Source organism: Notolepis coatsorum (genome assembly GCF_963971535.1).
Source record: "Notolepis coatsorum genome assembly, chromosome: 6".
Classification (NCBI taxonomy): Eukaryota; Metazoa; Chordata; class Actinopteri; order Aulopiformes; family Paralepididae; genus Notolepis; species Notolepis coatsorum.
This window is the reverse complement of record NC_140170.1, coordinates 41,485,430-41,506,924: the sequence shown is the minus strand read 5'-3', so window position 1 is coordinate 41,506,924 and position 21,495 is coordinate 41,485,430. Positions and strand designations below refer to the sequence as shown.

At 48.8% G+C, this 21,495-nt stretch overlaps 1 protein-coding gene across 1 annotated transcript in view; it reads right to left on the bottom strand.

Annotated features, from left to right (window-relative positions):
* Nucleotides 1–21,231, bottom strand: part of necab2 (N-terminal EF-hand calcium binding protein 2) — a gene marked incomplete at both ends in the record, with an annotated part of 380,241 nt that extends 359,010 nt beyond the window's left edge. Inside the window, one exon of the mRNA XM_084315533.1 lies at nucleotides 20,854–21,231. Within this exon, the coding sequence (XP_084171659.1) occupies nucleotides 20,854–21,231 (378 nt within the window). The remainder of the gene's footprint in view (nucleotides 1–20,853) is intronic.
* Between the last annotated feature and the right edge of the window lie 264 nt (nucleotides 21,232–21,495).

The following is a 21,495-nucleotide window of genomic DNA, read 5'->3' as shown; positions in this document are numbered from 1 at the left end:
GACGCAAGACGTGCAAGGGGAATGCCTCACCCTAGACGTCCAGATCGACGGGGTCGAGACCCGCTGCCTCTTCGACACCGGCGCCGAAGTCACCACCATGAACGAAAGCCACTTCCGCAGACACTTCCCGCGGTCGAGGTTGACCCCCTCCAACTGGATCACTCTCATCGCCGCCAACGGGTTGGAGATCCCAGTGGTGGGATGTCTCTACGCCGAAGTGAAGTGCCTAGATATGACATTTACGGGGAAATACATATTCATACTAAAAGACGATTCAGGCCGAGTGGCCCCAGGAGACGCCGTCCAGGGACTTCTGGGCATGAATGTGCTCAGCAGGGTAGATGGCCTGTTCAAGGGGATCAAGGGGATGCGGCCGGCGAGCCGAAGACGTGTCGACACTAGAAGCATCGCCATCCGCCGTGTGGTCGCCGCCATGGCCCAAGAAGCCCGAGAGTGTACCGCCCCGGGAAGGATGGGGTACGTCAAGGTGGCCGGCAGAGAGCCGGTGGTCATCCCACCACACAGCGAAGTGATCGTCTCAGGCCGCTGCGAGACGACGGCGGGGATGCGGCGTCCCGTGATGCTAGAGAACACGCCGAGTGCCAACCTGCCCCCCGGACTACTGGTGGCGAACGTGGTGGCATACGCCCGACAGGGAAGAGTGCCTGTCCGGGTGTTGAACCCGACCAACGTCGAGATGGTGCTCCAACCCCGGTCCAGGCTGGCGGAGCTCCACTGCCCCCTGTCAGGTACGGCCTAAGGAGAGGGTGACCGTGGAAAAAGTAGACGGAGGTGGACGAGTGACGGCGATTGAGACTCGAGACAGCCCGCCAGAAGTGGAGCCGCACGGGGAGACCCGAGGGCTCGCCGTGGCCGTACAGGCGAACCTGCAGGATCTCACACCGGCCCAAGTGTGCCAGCTAAATCAAGTGTTGGAGAAACACAAGGCGGTGTTCTCCGTTGACGACGGGGACTATGGTTACACAACCACGGTCACTCACTACGTTCCCACCGGTGACGCACACCCGGTCAAGCAACGACACCGCCGAATACCGCCCCACGTGTTCCAAGAAGTAAAGCGACACGTACAAGACCTGGTGAACCAGGGTGTCCTGGTAGAGAGCTGCAGTCCGTGGGCGTCATAAAGAAGGACGGCTCCGTGCGGTTCTGCTGCGATTACCGCCGCCTAAATAACGTGATGCACCGGGATGCGTACCCCCTACCTCGCATCGAGGAGTCCCTAGACGCCTTGGGGCAGGCCAAGATCTTCTCCTCGCTCGATCTCACCGCCAGCTACTTCCAGGTGGCGGTGAAAGAAGAAGACCAAGAGAAGACGGCCGTCACGACGCCCTTCGGCCTCTACCAGTGGACCCGTATGCCCTTTGGGCTGTGTAACGCACCAGCGACGTTCCAGCGGTTGATGACCGCCGTGCTGGGGGACCTGGCCTTCGACGTCCTACTCGTCTATCTAGACGACGTCTTGGTGTTCGCCAGCGACTTCGAGAGCCACTGTCAGAAGTTGGACCTGGTGTTTGGATGGCTTCGGGAGCATGGGCTCAAACTCAAGCCCCGGAAGTGCTTCCTTCTAAAGACTGAAGTCAAATTTCTGGGACACATCGTCTCCGCAGCCGGCATACAGGTCAACACCGATAAAGTGAAGGCGTTGGAGGACTGGCCGGCGCCACGCTCAGCGAAGGAAGTGAGGCAGGTGATCGGGTTCCTGTCCTATTATCGCCGGTTAGTGCCACGCTTCGCCCAGGTGGCCCAGCCACTGCACGCCCTGATGGGGAAAGAAAAGAAGGGGTTGGCCAAAGGCTGGCCCGAGGCCTTCAAGTGGACTCCGCAGTGTCAGACGGCCTTCGACCATCTGCGGAAGTGCCTCTTGCCACCCCCGGTGCTGGCCTACCCCGACCTCCAGCTCCCCTTCATAGTGACCACAGACGGGAGTTACTTGGGACTGGGAGCGGTACTAAGTCAGAAACATGAGGGCGTGGAGCGAGTCATCGCCTTTGCGAGCCGAGGCCTGCGTGGGTCCGAAAGGAATGACCAAAATTATAGTGCGTTCAAGCTGGAACTCCTCGCCCTGAAGTGGGCGGTCACTGAGAAGTTCAGAGACCTCTTGATGTATGCCCAGTTCACCGTGATCACCGACCACAACCCGCTGAGGCATCTCAGCACGGCCAACCTGGGAGCAGTGGAGCAGCGCTGGAACGCTCAGCTTGCGGAGTACGACTTCGTGGTGCACTATAAACCTGGTCGACTCAACCAGAACGCAGACGCCCTGTCTCGCATGCCGATGCGATCAGAACCTGAAGTGGAAGACACTGAGAAAGACTTCCTAACGATACCCGCGACCGGCACCCACACCCGTCAGGGTCTCCAGGAACGGACCGCTGCATTGTCCGTCCCCGCCCCAGTCGCCCGCGATGGCTACGTCGTGGTCCCAGCGGAGGAAGTACGGGCCCTGCTGTGCCCCGGGAGACCGACAGAGACGCGGGAGGTCCCGAGTGTCAGCGCACGACAGATAGCGGCACAGAAGGGGAACAGCGGATACGACTGGGCGGAAATGCTGCAACTTCAGGCAGACGACCCCGAGTTGGTCCGGTGTGGCGGGCGGTGACGCAGGGGGTCCCTCCCACTAAAGTACAGATGAAAGAAGGAGACCCGAAACTCTGCAAGTTATACGGGTTCCGTCTGCACCAACAAGTGCTGTTTCGGCGCGTCAGCGATCCCCGCGACGGGGAGGAGGTTCTCCAGCTGGTGGTGCCCACAGCCCTGTGACGGAGGATCTACGAGACCCAGCACGAAGATGCGGGGCACTACGGGGGACGAGGGACGGTGGTCCTGATGAGGCGAGGTTATTACTGGATCGGAATGGCAGAAGAGGTGAAGAAATGGGTGCAGCAATGCAAGCGATGTGCATTAGCCTGCGATGTGTTCCCTAAAGCCCAGGCCCAGATGACCTGCACTAACGTGACGGCACCCATGGAGGTCCTGGCCATGGACTTCACCGTATTGGAGAGGTCGGTGGGGGGCTACGAGAACGTACTGGTGCTGACCGACATGTTCACCAGGTTCACTATTGCCGTACCGACCAAAGACCAGACTGCGAAGACCACCGCCGCTGCCATCATCAAGTACTGGTTCGTGTACTACGGTTGCCCTGCCCGACTCCATGCCGATCAAGGGCGAAATTTCGAGTTGAGCATCATCAAGGAGCTCTGCCGACTGTACGGAATTTCAAAGAGCCGCACCACGCCTTACCATCCCCAAGGGAATGGGCAATGTGAGAGGTTCAATCGGACGATGCATGACATGCTGCGTAGTCTGCCCGCAGAGAAGAAGCGGGACTGGAAGGAGCACCTACCTGAGTTGGTACTTACGTACAACTGCCACGTGCACTCCTCCACGGGATACTCTCCCTTCTACCTGCTCTTCGGGAGGGACGCTAGGATGCCCCGGGATGTCCTGGGGGGCAGAGACGTCATTGAGGAGGGAGCGGCGGACCTGGACGAGTGGGTACAGAGTCACCACGAGCGACTAAAGGCCGCCGCGGAGGCCGCCGAGGCCACGGCGAAGCAGGCGTCCCATCGACGTAAGAGAATCTACGACAGGAAGAGCAGAGGTGCACTCCTGCGGGCCGGAGACCGGGTCCTGATACGCGACCACCGAATCCGGGGCCGTAATAAGATACAGGACAAGTGGGAGCCTACGTCGTATGTGGTGGTTAAGCAGAGCCACGAAGGGACGCCCGTGTTCACGGTCAGGCCCGAAGCAGGGGGTCCAGAAAGGGCCATGCATCGAGACCAGCTCAAGACCTGTCCCTTCCCGGCTTCTGACCCGGAAGTGCGGAAGAGGGCCCCTCGACAGATCCCGATGGCACCGCAGAGCTCGTCCGAATCAGATATCGGAGGTGCTTTCTGGCACCGGCGGGAAACGCATCCTAGGGCGTGTAACCACCCCGGGCTCCTGCGGGACGCCCCTGAAGAGGCAGCGAACGCCGAGTCAGATGCGGAGTCGACCCCCTCAGGAGAGGATGGGGAAGACGGCGGAGACGGAGTCGAAGAGGAGGCCGCTGGCGGTCCACCGATGGCCCCGGAGGGCGAGGCTGTGGTCCATGACCCGCCAACGGACACTGAAGAATCCGACACGGAGTCGGAGGTGGGGGGAGTGGAACCTCCCCGGGTGGAACCCACCCGGCCCCAGAGGAGCACCAGAGGTCGGCTACCCGCTCGGTATCGCCAGGACTACGTGCTCAAGAGTGTGTTTGTTGAACAGTGTGTCCAACTCATGAAGGACAGGGCTGTACACTGCGATGATCTCGTCGCGAATTGCCCCTTTAATTGGCCGTTGCGATTGGTAAATATTATCTGGGGGCGGGCTTGCGAGTAGTGCTTTCAAGCCTTGCATTCGCATTTCACTCCTAAATTATCCAAGGCGTGTGATGACGCGATGCCGTCACTCACGCGAGCTGAGCAGTGAGCACTCAGCAGGTATGATCAGCGGGAACAATCGACTGAGCACTCACTCTGATAGACTGGCTGACTGTCTGATTTAGCTATGAAGAAAAGTAACGTTAGTATTGCTTCATATTTTCGACGCGTTAACTGAACTCAGACACACGGAAAGAGCTGCGGCGTCTGCTGCTCCTCCTCCCTCGCGCACCCGTGGCTGTTGTAAACACTAGTCTCTAGTGGGACTGGGACCTCGGTGAGCCTGCCAGCCGGCTAGCTACTGATAGCTATCAACAAATGCTCCAGTAAGTCTAGTAGTGCATGATAGCTCGCGTTAGCTTACTGTTCAAAACGAAACGTCCCATTAAACTAAATAATTCAGATGGCTCCTGATATCAATGTCTAGTTATAACACTGAGTCGATGCGTATTCGAGCTGAGGGCACGCTGAATATAGTCAATAGGGTCCAGCTGCAGCGCCGGAGAATCCTGGCCGTAGCTGGAGGCTACAGTATAGGGTCCAGCTGCAGCTCCGGGGAATCCTGGCCGTAGCTGGAGGCTACTCGAGTACACACAGACAGTGGAGCTGGTTGCATATAGCGAGCATTTAGACTTGTTGCGTGGTGGCGATGTCTTGCAGATAATACAACTACAAGTATGATTATATAATATATATATTTTATTAAAAAAAAATTATATAAAATCATTTTTTTTCTTTTTTTTTAATCAAAAACAATCGATATAAATAATGGTAAAATTGTTATTTAAAAATGTGCCCCTAAAAAAAATTTTTTGCCCCCAAATTTCTCATTTAGGGGCAAGTGTGCCCCTAGTGAAAAAGCTTAGCGTACAGCCCTGAAGGAGTGTGTGAAACTGTTAGCATAGTGTGTGATTGTCGATCTATGCGTGAAACTGTTGGTCTCAGGACCGTTTTCATGCATGCGTTGGTTGGTGTTTTATTGAGTTAACTTGCAGAGGACTTAGCAAGTTCAAAGTGGGGGGAAATGTAGCATCCTGAAAATATGACTATTATTCAGAAGTGCTGACTTGCCTTTTTATCTCCCCTGGTGCACCAAGACATTCTAATTAGTTTCCACTGATATTCTCACGAACAATGACGCGAGCTCCTCCTTCTTCTATCGCTGGAATATGGATTATGAACAGGATTACTGGACCATACTCTATCCCGGCTAGCAGGAGGGCTGTTTTGGGACCCAGAGTGTAGCTGCAGTGTTAGTGAGGGCAAGCTTATATATGCGCGTCGACCCAGCACCAACTGTCTACAACCGGTCTGCTCCGGCTGTCTACAACCAGATCTGCACCAGGCTGTCTTCAGAGCACGGGAGTTCGTCCCGACCAACAGAGGTCGCCATCACCCAGCACACGCTCTCAGCTCAGCACTGCCCTCTGCTCCAGCCCCGCCTGCTAGCACCCTCGCCGAGAGCGTTCGACGCCATCTTGCTTCCGGACGGCGGTGGCGCGGCGAGGCCGTCATCTTGGTAGAGTACATTAGGGCTTCGGTGCCCAGGATCTATTGCACGTTACACAGTGTGGTGCGGCCTGCGGGCGAAGTTAACGTTGCTAACTACAGTTCTTAAGGGGTACCCCAAACATTACATGCCGGCATTAGCATAGGTCTTTTGTTCTGGTACAGTGGGCCCACATTTTTGATTTCCTTTGAGCGTGATAACGTGTTTGGTTCTTTAATAATATTTTCCCATCTAATTAACCCTTTCCCTGTGGGGAGGTTACAGACCTGGGGCATCATAAGTAAAGCCCAGAGAGGTATTATTCTCACCATATAATTAAAGCCTGTTAGAGGTATTATACATGGTACGGACCCAGACGTGGGCGATGAGTAAAATGCATTAAAGTATATTATTCCTGGCACTAACACAGAGGTGTGTGTAGAATATACGTAGACATAAGGTATTGAGTTACACATGGAGTTATAGTAGGACTACAGTCCATTAGAGCACTCCTATTCATCCTTGTAACTGAACAGTACAAAATAACAGTAAAGAATTAGATGGGAGTTCTGTGTGCGTGTCCATTCCTGAGCCGTTTAACAACTCTTTTGGTGTGGGTAACGTATATATGATTGACCCCTTCCTATTTTACCTTTCCCTTTTCATTGTAAGGTTCCTCGTGGTCATCAAGGGAGGGTACTGCTTGCGGGAGGGACGAATCTATTTAGGCATATCAGTCACTAGGTGTGGGAGGGTCCACGGAGGTAATCAGGGAAGCGAGAGTGAGTTGGGGAGTACTGCTGACCGCCCCGGAGAGGCGAGGAGGACCAGAGTACCAAACCAGGTTGGTAAATCCCGGGCCCCATTCACTCCCACTACCGGGTCCCAGTTTGACGCTCCAGGCCCAAAGACGAGGGTGCAGTCAGACGGAGCTCTACTGTGTCCAGCTACCTTGTGACTGCCAGCAACCGTTCCCACGAAGCAGGGATAATCCACCCTGCTACACTATACTGGGGGACATTCATGGCTTCATTGTCCCCCATGTACTACATGTCCTCATGGAGCACCGCACAACTGGACACTACCGCCAAGTGTTCCAGTCTGTCAAAACTGCAATGAGGAGAATCACCCACCACCGTTGGAAGATCTTCTTGATTAGTAGGGCTGACCTTCGATTATCTTTTTGGAATTCGAAGCTTCGGGGCCGATATTCGATTTTAATTCGAAGCTTCGAAATAATTTTTTTTTTTATTTATTTTTTTTTTATGTTGTGGAACTTGTACAGCACTTTGTTCAACTTTGTCAGTGCTGTAAAGTTTAAACCTTTTTAAATGTTAGACAAACGAAACACTTTGCTTTCATGAAATATTGTAAGCCGTCATTTGAGGCTTTATAAAAGCAGCACAATGAACACAAATCTGTCAGTGCCGAGTCCGACCTCGTCTTAAATAACAAACAGCATTGCTTGTTGTAGTTAACAAAGAGAGGCAGAGTTGATTTTGCAAAAATAAAAAATAAATTGAAATATATTCATATTTTTTTCTTTTTTTTATCGAATTTTATTTACATATTCGAATCCCATGCCAATCGAACGAAGCTTCGAAATATTTAAGACAGCCCTATTGTTTAGAGCCAACAAATTTGCTCAATTTATATTTAAATATATGGAACTTGCATTGCATATATTAACTGAATTGAAAATGAGCAAGAGGCAAACAAATTAGTTGGTTTATATTAAGATCAAAACACACATGAAGAAGCGATACATAATTACAGCCATCATTTTCCACAAGCACCCTCAGATTTCTGACAACTACTGTAAGCTTCAATTTGATTTGGTCTCTTTGGCCATTCCTGGGCTTCCACTCTTACAATTTGGGAGGGGCTAGCTAAGCACTGCTAGGGGCAAAACAGTACCTTATGTTGACATGACATGACTGAATAAAAACTAATACTGACTTGTTATTTAGAATTAATCAACAACATGATGTGAACCATTTTACTTTTGAACAGTTGTAGCTAAATGATTATTCTAGACAAGACTGTGTCAATCAGTCAGTCAGTCATCTTGGCCTATAGCCATGCACAAGCTAATCTCTCACATCTGTTGCTGTAATGGTGACGCAGTCTAAACAAAGAATTATTAGTTGTAAATCAGTAACGTTAGCTCGGAACAAAGTGGGCAAATGATTGATACGGTTCTGAATTAATAGAATAACCACATTATAGGCTACAGAGCAGGGAACTTAAAATGTGTCTACTGGTCACATTGGGATGTAAATAACTAAATGTAAAAACACTTTATTATTTTATTACTTTTTTAAGCCCTAGATGAAAAGATGGTGGGTGAAAACCCTGTACAGACAAGGCATGGAAATGAGCATGCGTCAGTTAACCAATATCGGCCTGAGTCTCTACATTTTTAGATGTGGGCCACATACGTGCCCAACGTGGCCCGAGTTGGGTTATTCGGTACCTCAGCCACACCTCTTATCACAGGTACCGGCCCATGCTCGGCATGGATGTCATCATCTGAGTCCGACAGAACGCCAGATGTCCCGCGCCCCACCTTTATGTAGCCCCATAGTACAGCACTAGCTGGGGTATGACTGAGATACAGTGGAAGAGTCAATGGAAGGAGTATAAAGAAATGGAAAAGAGACAGAGGGAGAGAGAAAAAGGGAGTGACAGCGAGAAAGAGAGAGAGAGTCTCTACTGTATCTCCTCACCTCATAAAGAATGGATGGTTTCTCCAGCCCGGCCGAGGAGGGGGGGGGGGGGGGGGAGAAGGAGAGAAGAGGAGAGGAGATGAGGGTACCGGAGGAGAAGAGAAGAGAAGATGGAGAGGAGAGGAGAGGAGAAGATGGGAGAGAAAACAGAAAGAAAGCAGATGCAGAGAAAGGATGTTGGTGAAGACAGGAGTGCGGCCGGCCAGAGATAAGGATAGAGAACGAGGAGCACGAAAGGATGAGAGGAAGACAGGAACGGAAGAAAAGAGGCGTGGTGGGGGAGGGTAGTACAGTAGCAGAAGGAGAGAGGCGCGCGCACACACACACACACACACACACACATACACGCACACAAACATTTGACACAATCGTGTGCAACAAACGTGCACACACACCCACACTATGGAAATCATTTGAAGCCTTTCGGCTTTGACATATTCATACTGGTAGTAATTCTGGCTTCAATAATGTGGGAAAATAGCTAAAGCTATTGGCATTTAAAGGTTCAAAACAATATGGAAGTCATAGCCTGAGAGAAAATGGCAGTGGACAGGTTTGTTTTTTTCCACCATGCATAGGGGTTCTAGAACATATAGAGTGCAGCCGTGCTCAGCCAAGCCACCCCCTCCAATCTGGCAATAAGATTAGCCACATTCATTTGACTGCGTCATAGAAAACAGTCATTTTCTGAGGTTGTGAAACTTGGTTGTTAGGATACAGACATCATTTTGTATCGCTATTTTTGCTCACCTTTTTGTAATTGACATTTACTACATGTAACTGTTTTACAGTCTCAGAGAACTGGGTTTCTGTGTTGTTGAGGCTAATCTTAATTATCACCAGCATGGAAAAGATACTTCCAGAACCATAGAGGGCGAGAAGGTCTAAGAAGGTTTGATCATTGCATTGGGAATGAAAGGGGATAGTTGTCCCATAAGAAAACAAGACATAATGCTGCTGGCAGTCGACAGTGGGTATATCCCCAAAACGACCCGAATTATCATTGACACTCTTTGACTTTTGGTCTCTGACAAGAACAAGTTACAGGTTGAAAAAAATCCTCAGCTCAGAACTAGGCAAAATCTGCATATGGCTCGCTGATAACAAACTATCATTACACATGGGCAAAACAGAGTCCATTCTCTTCGGTTCAAATAACAAACTCAGCAAGACCGACGGCTTCTAAGTTACAGTGGGTGACAATATTGTCACAAGGAAAGAAGATATTACCTACCTGGGTTCCATCCTAGAGGCAAATCTTTCCTGTGACAAAATGGCATCCAATGTAATAAAAAAAGTCAACCAACGAACTTGATTCTTGTACCGGATCTCCTCACTGGTAAACAAGAATACACTGAAGACTCTGGCAGGAGCACTCATTCAAGGGTACTACGACTATGCTTGCACCTCATGGTACCAAAGCACCTCAAAGGCACTAAAAACAAAATTACAAACATCTCAAAACAAACTGGTCAGACTACTGCTTGACCTGACTCCTAGAACCCACCTCACCCCTGCCCACTTTGACAACCTAGGATGGCTTAGAGTAGACGACAGAGTACAGCAACTTGCAATGGGCCTGGTCTACAAGATACACTACACGACCAAGGTACCCATGTACATGTCAAAATACTTCCCAAAGGTCAGTGAATACCACGACCACAACACCAGAGGGAGCTCCACAAATCATGTTAAACCCAGATTCGGCTCAAACAAGGGACTAAACACGTTTCGCAATTATGCCACATCAATGTGGAACGCCCTACCCAAAGCTGTAAAGGAATGTGAATCACTACCCACTTTCAAAAACACTCTCAAAAAACACCTACGGGAGACTGCAATTCGAAACTGGCCCCTGTCAATGTCCTAACACAACCCCCTCCAATGTACAGTAAATTACCAAGTATGGTCTTGTCAATATTCCAATGTACAGTTTTGCTTGTACAGTTGTACAGTGTCCCCCACCCACCCCTCCTACCCAACCCCCCCCCCCCCCCCCCCCACTCCTACCCAACCTCCCCCCCCCCCCCCACCCACCCAACCACCTCCAATGTACAGTCCCCCCCACCCCCCCCACCTACCCAACCTATCCAATGTACAGTTTCTACGTCAAATGTATATACTATTTTTTCTGGACTCTTTTCGTATCACAAACAGTACTGTATTTGCAAATCTGGTATGTCATAAATGTATAGATGTAGCAGTACTGTCTATCTGTATGTCATGTATGTCATATATGTCACGATGAATTGAAAATGGGGGACCCTGATGTAAACAAGACGAAAGTCTTTCTCTGGTCTGCATCCCCTTAACAATTGTATGTATTGAGCTGTACTGTACTGTACCCATTCTGCAATCTGTTAATAAAGTTTTCAATCAATTCAATCAATCAATCAATCAATCAATGACCATGGCCCTAATCTGGTCCAACGGTTTGGCCTACCAACTGCCTTTCTGCAACTTTAAAAAATAGTGGTCACTAGACATATGAGATATAGTGAGAATCATGTGAGCTTTCACATGTTGTTGACTGGCTGATTGCCTGCAGATGCAGAATAGGTTTCTCCTATTGGCATAATCGCTGGGGCGACAGTGGCTCAGGAGGTAGAGGCTAGAGCAGTTGTCTGGTAATCCGGAGGTTCCCGGTTTGATTCCCACTCCTCCCGGGCAGCATGTCGAAGTCTCCTTGAGCAAGACACTTAACCCCTAACTGCTCCCAATGAGCAGGTTGGCACCCTGCACCGTTGCCTCCGCCGTCGGTGTGTGAATGTTAGAGTGAATGGGTAGAATGTGAGGAACATAATTGTAAAAGCGCTTTGGATAAAAGCGTTATATGAATGCAGCAATTCACCATTTAACCGTCTGTAGTGTGACAGTAAAGCGTTAACCTTCTGTAGTGTGGTAGTGAAAGGGTTAACCTGCTGCCGTGTGGCAGTGAAAGGGTTAACCTTCTGTAGTGTCGCAGTGAAAGTGTTAACCGTTTGGTAGTGCAGCAGTGAAAGGGTTAATTAAGAAAGTAATTTCACTTAGAAATGAAGGTGCAGCAGCAGTGCAGCTGGTCCTCTCTCATAAGGGAGGAGGAAATAAAGATTCAGTTAATGTATTTAACGACAAACTTTATCGTGCGATAAACAAGCAAACAGAAATAGCTCTGTTTATTTCCTATCTGTGCATGAAACCTCAACACTGGTTCCCTTTACTCACCCTTTACTCACACATTGGTCTACTCTACTCTATAGCCCAGTGTTTCTCAAAGTGTGGGGCGCGCCCCCCAGGGGGGGCGCAGAGGCATGACAGGCAATGCAATCATCAGGAGGATGCAATCATCTACATGCTCCACAGAGTGTACACGCACCTGGAGAAGCCGCGCAGCTCAGTGAGGATTATGTTCTTTGATTTCTCCAGCGCCTTCAACACCATCCAGCCGTCCCTGCTAGCGGAGAAGCTCTCCGCGATGCAGCTGGAGCACGGCTTGGTGGCCTGGATCAAGGACTATCTCACTGAGAGGCCACAGTACGTCAGACTAAAGGACAGTCAGTCTGACGTACTGGTGAGCAACACCGGCGCCCCCCAAGGAACTGTGCTGTTGTAGCCGGTTCAACACTGAACCTGCCACTACTTCGACCATGCCTTGAGTGGGAGTCAAACCCCGGGCGTCGGCACCGGGGCCAGCATCGCAAACCGCTGCGCCAAGAAAGGAATTCCCTACTAAGCGCTCAGTTTGGATGCCTCTGGGGAGTGAGTTTTACTTCTATGTGCCGTAGTCACACTATCGCGGCACATATCCGTTACATTCACCCCCCCCAAACTCACACCACCCAAGGCATCCGGGTCACGGCACCACTGTAGCCGGTTCAACACTGAACCTGCCACTACTTCGACCATGCCTTGAGTGGGAGTCAAACCCCGGGCGTCGGCACCGGGGCCAGCATCGCAAACCGCTGCGCCAAGAAAGGAATTCCCTACTAAGCGCTCAGTTTGGATGCCTCTGGGGAGTGAGTTTTACTTCTATGTGCCGTAGTCACACTATCGCGGCACATATCCGTTACACTGTCACCCTTCCTCTTCACCCTCTACACCTCAGACTTCTGCCGCAACTCAAGCGGGTGTCACCTGCAGAAGTTCTCAGACGACTCCTCCATCGTAAGCTACATCACCGACGATGATGAGGAGGAGTACAGAGCCCTGGTGGAGAGCTTCGTGGGGTGGAGCGACAGCAACCACCTCCAACTCAACACCAGTAAGACCAAGGAGCTGGTGGTGGACTTCCGGAGGGGCAAGAAGAGGCCCCCCCCGATTCCCATCTCCATCCGAGGGGTGGATGTGGAGATGGTGGACTCATACAAGTTCCTTGGGGTACACCTGAACAATAAACTGGACTGGTCGGATAACACAGAGGCCCTCTACAGGAAGGGACAGAGCAGGCTGTTCTTCCTGAGGAGACTCAGGTCCTTCAATGTGTGCAACAGACTGCTGCAGTCTTTTTACCAGTCTGTTGTGGCCAGCATCCTCTTCTATGCTGTGGCATGCTGGGGAGGCTACATCAACTCAAGGGACACCAACAAGCTCAACAAGCTGGTGAGGAAGGCTAGCTCCGTGGTGGGAGTCGAGCTACCTAGACTTGAGGTGATGGCAGAGAGGGGGATGATAAGGAAGCTGGCTGCCATCATGGAGAACCCCTACCACCCCCTCTACGACGAACTAGTCAAGATGAGAAGCTCGTTCAGCCACAGACTCATTCCCCCACGACACTCAACTAACCGCCTCGGACAGTCCTTCATACCAGCGGCCATCAGGCTCCACAACAGTGGGCAGCGACTAGCAGCCTCCAGGCTCCACAACAGGGGGCAGCGACAGCGACTGCTACCAGACATTGACCTGGGACTTATAGGAACCCAAGGAGGACAACCTACACTACCATAGGCGTACTGCACCTTATGTGGACACTGTGATACTGTGATACTGTGAATAATGTATATTTCAGTGGATACCGTGATACTGTGAATAATGTATACTCAGTAGATAGTAAATTATAACACTACCTCACGCATACTGCACCTTATGTGACACTGTGAATAATGTGAATATTTCTTCAGCTAGTCAGATAGTAAATTATATTGACCATATTGACCAAATTGTTTACACTGCCTGTGTTGTTTTTACTACCTGTACACTGTGTTGTTTACTACCTGTACCCCCCCCCCCCCACTCCCCCCCCCCCCCCCCCCCCATGCTGCTATGATGCCTGAATTTCCCCAAGGGGATCAATAAAGGAATATCTTATCTTATGAGATTTAAAAAACAAACAAAAAACAATTTTTTTTTTTTTTTTTTTTGGATTACAGAAAATTATCACTAAAGTGCTATCTGTTGCAGCTGCACTGTTCTCCATGAAAATACCATATTTGGATAAGTTTGACCATTTCTCAAAATCTGAAAATCATTATTTAATAAAACACAGAAAAGGATCACCAAGTTACTCTGGATAAAAAAAAAACTTTACAGACAACATTGAGACAAAGCTTCCTGACACATCTCCATCCAAACTCTTGGAAGAACTCATTGAAATCTCATCTGATACCACCTGGAGAGCTAGTTTCAGAGTGTGGTGCTGAGTACCAAGTATCTCATGATGCAGCAGTTAAGGTGTCACTGTTGATACCATTCAGCACCACATATCTGTGTGAAGCTGGCTTTTCATCCATGACAGCTCTGAAAACAAAATATAGGGCCAAGTTGAGCCTTGAGGATGACATGCGTGTTGCCTTGTCAAAGACTGACAGCAATAAAGACTGTTTGCTTATTTCTTATGTTCGCTTTGTAAATTCCCAGTCACTGAGTGAAGATCTGCTGTTTTGCAAATATGTCAAAAACAGAGCGACAGCTGATGAGCTCTTCAAAATTATTGACAGTTACCTGACAGAACATGGACTGAAATGGGAGAACTGTGTGGGCTTTTGCTCTGACGGTGCGCAGGCCATGGCAGGGAAAAGGAGGGGGCTACAGGCGCTCATCAAGGGGGTCTCGCCAAACGCGCAATGGACGCACTGTAAATTCACAGAGAGGCGCCAGCGTCAAGACAGCTTAGCCCTGAGCTGAATGAGGTTTTGACAGAAGTTATAAATGTGGTCAATTTAATCAAAACCCGACCCCTGAAAGCGCGCCTGTTCTCTGCGCTGTGTGAGGAGATGGGAGCTGACCATTCTGCAGTGCTGTTTCACAGCGAGGCAAGGTGGCTCTCGCGAGGGAAGGTGTTGTTAATTTGAAAGGTCACGATATTGGTGTTATTTCAATAAATTTAAACATGGCCCATTTCATGACTATTTTGTTGGGGCGAGGGCGGGGGGGGGGGGGGCCAAAATATTTTGGTCCGCCAAAGGGGGGCCTGACAGAAAAAGTTTGAGAAGCACTGCTATAGCCTATGAAGTGTTGCTGTCCATGGTGCTGAAAACACCAAGCATCTGACATAGTAGCTGCCAGCAGTGTGGTAAAAAATAACAAGAGCTGGTCTAATGTGGAGCCTGTTCTATCCAGAAAAAAGTAGTAGGCCTAGTTGTATATGAAACAGACAATATGGCGTCTACTACTCACATAACACTTAGGAAAAATAAATCTCTACTTTGCTGCACATGGGCTATAAAATAGGCCAATCTTACATAAATAAACATGCTCTAACAACACAATATAAATAAAAAGTAGCCTCTGCATTTGTAAAAGTCCAAAGTGCCCCTCGAACTGGCGGGGGGGGGGGGCATATCAGTTTGGTTCAGCTAAGAAGCAGGTTAACGGTTCGAACACACAAAACAATTGTATTGGTTGCAATGTGTACACTTTATGCATTTGATTAGTGTGACACTGTCCTCTTTGATTGTATTAAAAATATTATTTCCGTTTTTATGCTTGCCTGTTTTACCCAGAGTGGAGAAGAATTATCGAAACGTCCTTTTACCATAAGCGTTGCAATAATGGGGGCATTTGCGAGGATGAGAAAAGAGTGGAGAATAAATAGTGGGGTGGGGGGTGGGCGGGCAATGCCCCCCCCCCCCCCCCTGTGGACCCCGTACTTCCAGCGCCCCCTTGTTACACAGGGGATTACACACAAGCACAAAGACAGACGGCCACGAAGCCAGCGAGACGGACAGAACCATCATGTATAGTCAAAATAAAAGTCTCTTCGAGCCTCCAAGAAACTATAGCTCAGGGGAGAGAAAGCGAAGCGGGCCTGGTCAACAACATGGCCCCTGGCCGATCCCAGTCGTTCCAACACCACTCTCAGCAGAGTAATAATGCATGATGTGCCAACAGCGGTTATACAAGAGTACATCCTGCCTCTGGCCGAGCTCCTGCCTCTGGACAGCAGCTCCACCACATCTGGGTCAGCAATTGAAAACGGGGACCCTGATGTAAACAAGACGAAAGTCTTTCTCTGGTCGGCATCCCCTTAACAATGGTGTGTCATTGAGCTGTACTGTATTGTACCCCATTCTGCAATCTGTTAATAAAATGTTCAATCAATCAATCAATCAATCAATCAAACAAACCAACCTGTGGCAGTGTGAGAGGATTAAAAGGGGTCCCTAAATGATTCCTGATAAAGTGATACTGCAGTCCACTCCCCTTAGTGTTTAGTCTTTGTTGAGGTGGTAGGAAGGCTGAGCGAGCGACAGAGTATAGGGAGGGAGATGGTTGGAGGGAGGGATGCTATCACAGAGGCCAGCAGCAGGAATACTTATGGTTCCTGAGGCGGGGCTCTTAACCACTACGCCATCTCTGGGTACCAAGACTCTAATCTGAGGGATGTCGCTTTTACCCTGCCGGGGCCAAGTCCAATGAAGAACATGGTATACTTTTACCATGTATACTAGTGTGTACATGGACACATCTGTGAAGGGCCATGAGTCATGAGTCATGACACATTCTGAGACCATAGCTTTAGATTCCCTGCTGTATCAGTCCTCTCTCTCAATGTGACCACCAGCGAGGAGGAACCTCTACATTCTCTATTACATTGTGTCTATGGGGCAGGGTGTCTCCCAATCAGGTAAAGAGAAGGTCCAGCTTCATGTGGAGTCTCTTCCTCTCTCTATATCTATCTCTCCAACGCCTGTGACACACACGCGAGCACACACACGCACGCACGCACGCACGCACGCACGCACACACTCGTGTGTTCGAATCCAGCTCTCCACATTGTTTTCAGTTTAGCTGGTCGTCCGCAGTAATACACATTGGCCGTATTACGGGGAGGGAAAACTGAAGGGTGGGGATCGAACGTTGTGAACAAGCGACTCCTACAAGTCGGTTGGTGCGCCTGCGCAGTAGAATCAGGAAGTGTCGGGGGCAGCGTGAGCCTCCCACGCGTTACTCCTCGACACTGAGAGATCGAGCTGCGCAGGTGAAAAGATGCGACTGCTGTTACCTCAAGTACCGGAGGGGACTTGTGCTATGTATGACTTAGTCCACATTGCAGCCGGCTTGTGGGAGGCATGAAACAGCGTTCGTGACAGGGGAGGGTTGAATTGGATGATACGAAATTGGGATGGGAGAAAATAAAGAAAAATTAGAGAAAAAGTGGATCAAAAAAAAAAAACAATCTATCACCCACCCTATCTAGGTCGCGTTCGGGTCTGCAGCAAATTAACTACTTTTCACAAGTTTTACCCAATAATTGAAACGGATCTCCAGGGGAAATAATGATCAAACACTGATGAATATGAGTCTACTATGCCTGCCACACATAACACTCGACCTAAATCAATAGGGCGCTGAGCGCAGCAGCAGTGTAATAGCAGTGCACTCTGCAAACGCAAGCGTCATACATTATTAAGTTTAGGTGAGATGGCCTCAGAGCAGGCGAACAGTGTTTGCATTAGGTCACGATCTGAGGGAATACCACCGTTTTGGAGAAACGAGATATGATTGCTGATTTTGATATGTGATACAGGCGATAATAGGCTACCTAAACATAGACGTTTAGGGGAACGTAAATATAGGACTGTCTGACTATAGTTTGATCGAAATAAATGCGAGTGTTCAGAAAATAATTAAAAAGTGCTGAGAAGTCATCCCTCTGATGATGATGCCGAACTGCATGTGGATATACGATGACTTCGATACTGGGCCCCATCCTCTTTTTATTATATATGTTGCCCTTAGGCTCAATCATTGCAAAGCACAAAATGTCCTTCCATTGCTTTGCTGACGATGTGCAGATCTATTTACCCCTACAAGCAAAAGGCAAGGTTACACTGTTAGATTGCCTGGCTGACATTAAACTATGGATGAGTGCAAACTTTCTCAATTTAAACAAGGGCAAAACAGAGATAATCTTATTTAGTAATGATTCGCCTGACCCTACTGCCAATGCCCTAGGCCCTCTGGGCTCAAACATCCTTGGAGTAATCTTTGACAGAATTTTTTTATTTGATAAGCAGGTTAGTTCGGTGGTTAAAACTAGCTTTTTCCACCTCAGACTCCTGGCCAAGACCAAACCATACCTCTCCGAGAAGGATCTGGAGAGGGTGATCCATGCCTTTATCTCGACCCGGCTGGATTACTGCAATGCGTTGTATGTCGGCATTGACCCGTTGCTGCTCCGTCGCCTGCAACTGGTACAAAATGCGTCTGCCCGTCTGCTTTCCGGTACAGGAAACGTGACCACATCACACCAGTTCTGGCTTCTCTCCACTGGCTCCCCGTCCGTTTCCATATTGATTTTAAACTTTTACTGACTGTTTTTAAAGCACTACACGGGCTGGCTCCACTGTACTTAGCTGAGCTCCTACATCACCCCACCCCATCGAGAGCCCTAAGGTCTGCTGACCAGCTGCTGCTGGAGGTGCCTAGAACCAGGATCAAAACCAGGGGAGATAGAGCCTTTGCTGCTGCTGCCCCCAGACTCTGGAACAGCCTCCCCCCACATAAGATCTGCCCAGAGCCTAGAGGTTTTTAAATCCTTGCTCAAAACACACCTCTTCTCCCTGGCCTTTGACCAGAGCTAGCCCAGCATCTATACATGAAGTCCGCTGTCACTCTGCACTTTTTATCCAATTTTCCTGTCTCTTTTTTATTGCACTTTGCCCTTGCTTTCTTATATGTACTGTACTCTACCTTTTTTTGTAATTTTAGTGTATTTTATTGCATTGTATGTGTTTTTTTTATCATGTTGTAAAGCACTTTGGTTTGGCTGTTAGTCATTTGTAAATGTGCTATATAAATAAAATCTGACTTGACTGACTTGACTTGACTTGTAAACGCGTGTAATGCGCCTCGGACTTTATTTGAATTAAATTACAAGCGTCTTAAAATGACGATGCATTTTATTGAATCTACAATTAGTTGTATAGACTATCCTATAGCCGGCTGATATTCCATACATCAGAACATGCAACTCCTTGGAGCCTGAGGGCTTCACTCTTCGGCTCGGCATCCTAATTTGTCGCGCTCTGTATTCTCCGATTCCCCCAATAATTAATTGCTGCGATTGGCTGTCAGCCAAGGGCGAAACTTTACTTTGAGAAGTGGTGGGGGACACACACTTATTATGGGATAGGAAATATGTGCGCGCAATTGATTTTTTTCATGCATGTGAAGAACGCAGGCGCGTGAAGCTCAAATCATACCCACGACTATTTCCATTTAATCATCCTTTTTTCAAGTTTCAAGTTTGTTTATTATTTGTCACAACAAAATACAGAATACTTTATGATGAAATGCTTGTTTCTGTGTGTGACCCTGATAGTGTGCTACATAGGCCTACAGTAAAAAAAAAAAAAAGCAAGTAAAATAGTTATTAAGACGTAAGTAAGTAAAGGAATGTTCAGTCAATACATAAAATAATATATATAATACAGAGTAAAATGAGTAACAGTGAGGTACAATGCAGAAATTAGATGAGGTACAAAACTTAGGGTATGTGCAAATGAGGTATGAGTGTAGTTCAAATCTCTAATAGATCAATATAAAGTGTGTTAAAGTGTCTAAAGTGAGTAAAGTGAGTGGTAAGGTGAGCGTTTGTTTAAAGTGAGTGTGTACATGTGGATGTGTGTGCAGTGAGTGTAGATGATGGGTTGTTTGTTACATAGTGTCATTGAGCATCCTGATGGCCTGGGGATAGAAGCTCCTTCTGAGTCTCTCTGTACTGGCCATGAGACTCAGGTAGCTTGCCTGACCGCAGCAGTTCAAAGAGGCAGTTGTTTGGGTGACTATAGAGTATTTGATTATTCTCTTATAGCCTTCAATAGCCATACTCTCGACATGTCATTGCACACACATGCACACATCACAGATAAAGTCTTGCATATCAATTAACATTATACATCTCTTTTATATATAATACGTTTTCGGACTGTAAAAAGTGGGACAAAAATAAGATTTTGAAAAGTGTGGGGGGGGGGGGGGGGGGGCATGCCATGCAGGTGGGTTTAGAATGACCCGTCACCGTTATTTGTGATACGTTTTCGTGTGTTTCGTGCTGCTGTGCTGTGTTTGCTATATGATCCCCGTCGCGTCCACAACATAATGTGGCCCGCGTGCATGTGTAAATGTGGAGATGATTTACTAAATAAATATACGTTTTCTGACACAACTTTCAAAGGGATTTGATAGACAAGAGCTGAGTGACCACCAGTCGCAATACATTATTGGGCGAGCCAGTATTAGTCTCTACACACAGAGCGCGACTTATTAGAATGCCGCGGGTCCGAGACCCCTGCAAGGAATTGCATTGAGTGAACTATATTATGGTTGTGATTATGGAATACATGTGATTGATTGATTGATTGATTGATTGAAAACTTTATTTAACAGATTGCAGAATGGGTACAATACAGTAGCTACAGCTCAGTACACACAACTGTTAAGGGGATGCAGACCAGAGAAAGACGTTTGTCTTGTTTACATCAGGGTCCCCCATTTTCAATTCATAGTGAACAATAAGTAATTATTGAATTATGGAATACATGTAAGGTGTGGAATATCAGCCATTCTAGGGCTGAGGCTATAGCCTAGTAATGGATGTTGAAATAGGACATAATAAGCAATACTATTTTACTTACTTAGAATATGTTTTCAAAACATAAAGATAATCATTGTGCTTATAAGTACGCACTGCACCGATCCGGTCTGTCAAACCACCACAACGATGACCACCACCACTGCCTGCAGACAAGACAGTCCACAGGTGAGTCGATCCACTACTTACATCCAAGATAACGGAGATGCCTTTACGCGGCTCCGGGGTGAAGAACTGCTCCTGCGCCACGGCCACCTGCTCCCGGCTCCCGGCGTACTCCCGGCTGGACGAGATGGTTTTGTTTTCGCTCATCTTGGTGACGATCCAGCGGACGAGCCCGTCGATTCCTCCACCGGGGGGCTGGGCGCCGCTGCTTTCGGACTGCGCTGCCGTCGCTGCTGACTCCTCACTGTCCTCCTGGCTGTCTGCGGGTCGTCTCGGCGGCTGGTCGCTGCTGCTGCTGCTGCTGCTGTCCTGGTCCTGGGCCCGGAGGAGTTGTTTGGGCTGTTCTTTGTTGAGCAGTTTGTGGACTCCGTCCCTGCAGTAGCGCGCTGCCTGCTCACACATCCTTTTTGCCGCGGAGCGTTCATGCTGCGCTCTATGGGGGGAAGGCCCCCCCCCCTCCCCTCCCCTCTCTTACATCACAACGACGACCCTAAAACACACCCACCATCCACCCACCCACCCCTCTCTCTCTTTTTCTGAGCCTCACAAATAACAAGTCCATGGTCTTTATCTTTATAGAGCCAAATTATTTTGGGCTTTGAGAGATATGGAAGAGTGCACTATATATGTGGCTGCTCTACACTACCAAAAACCACACTAAATTAC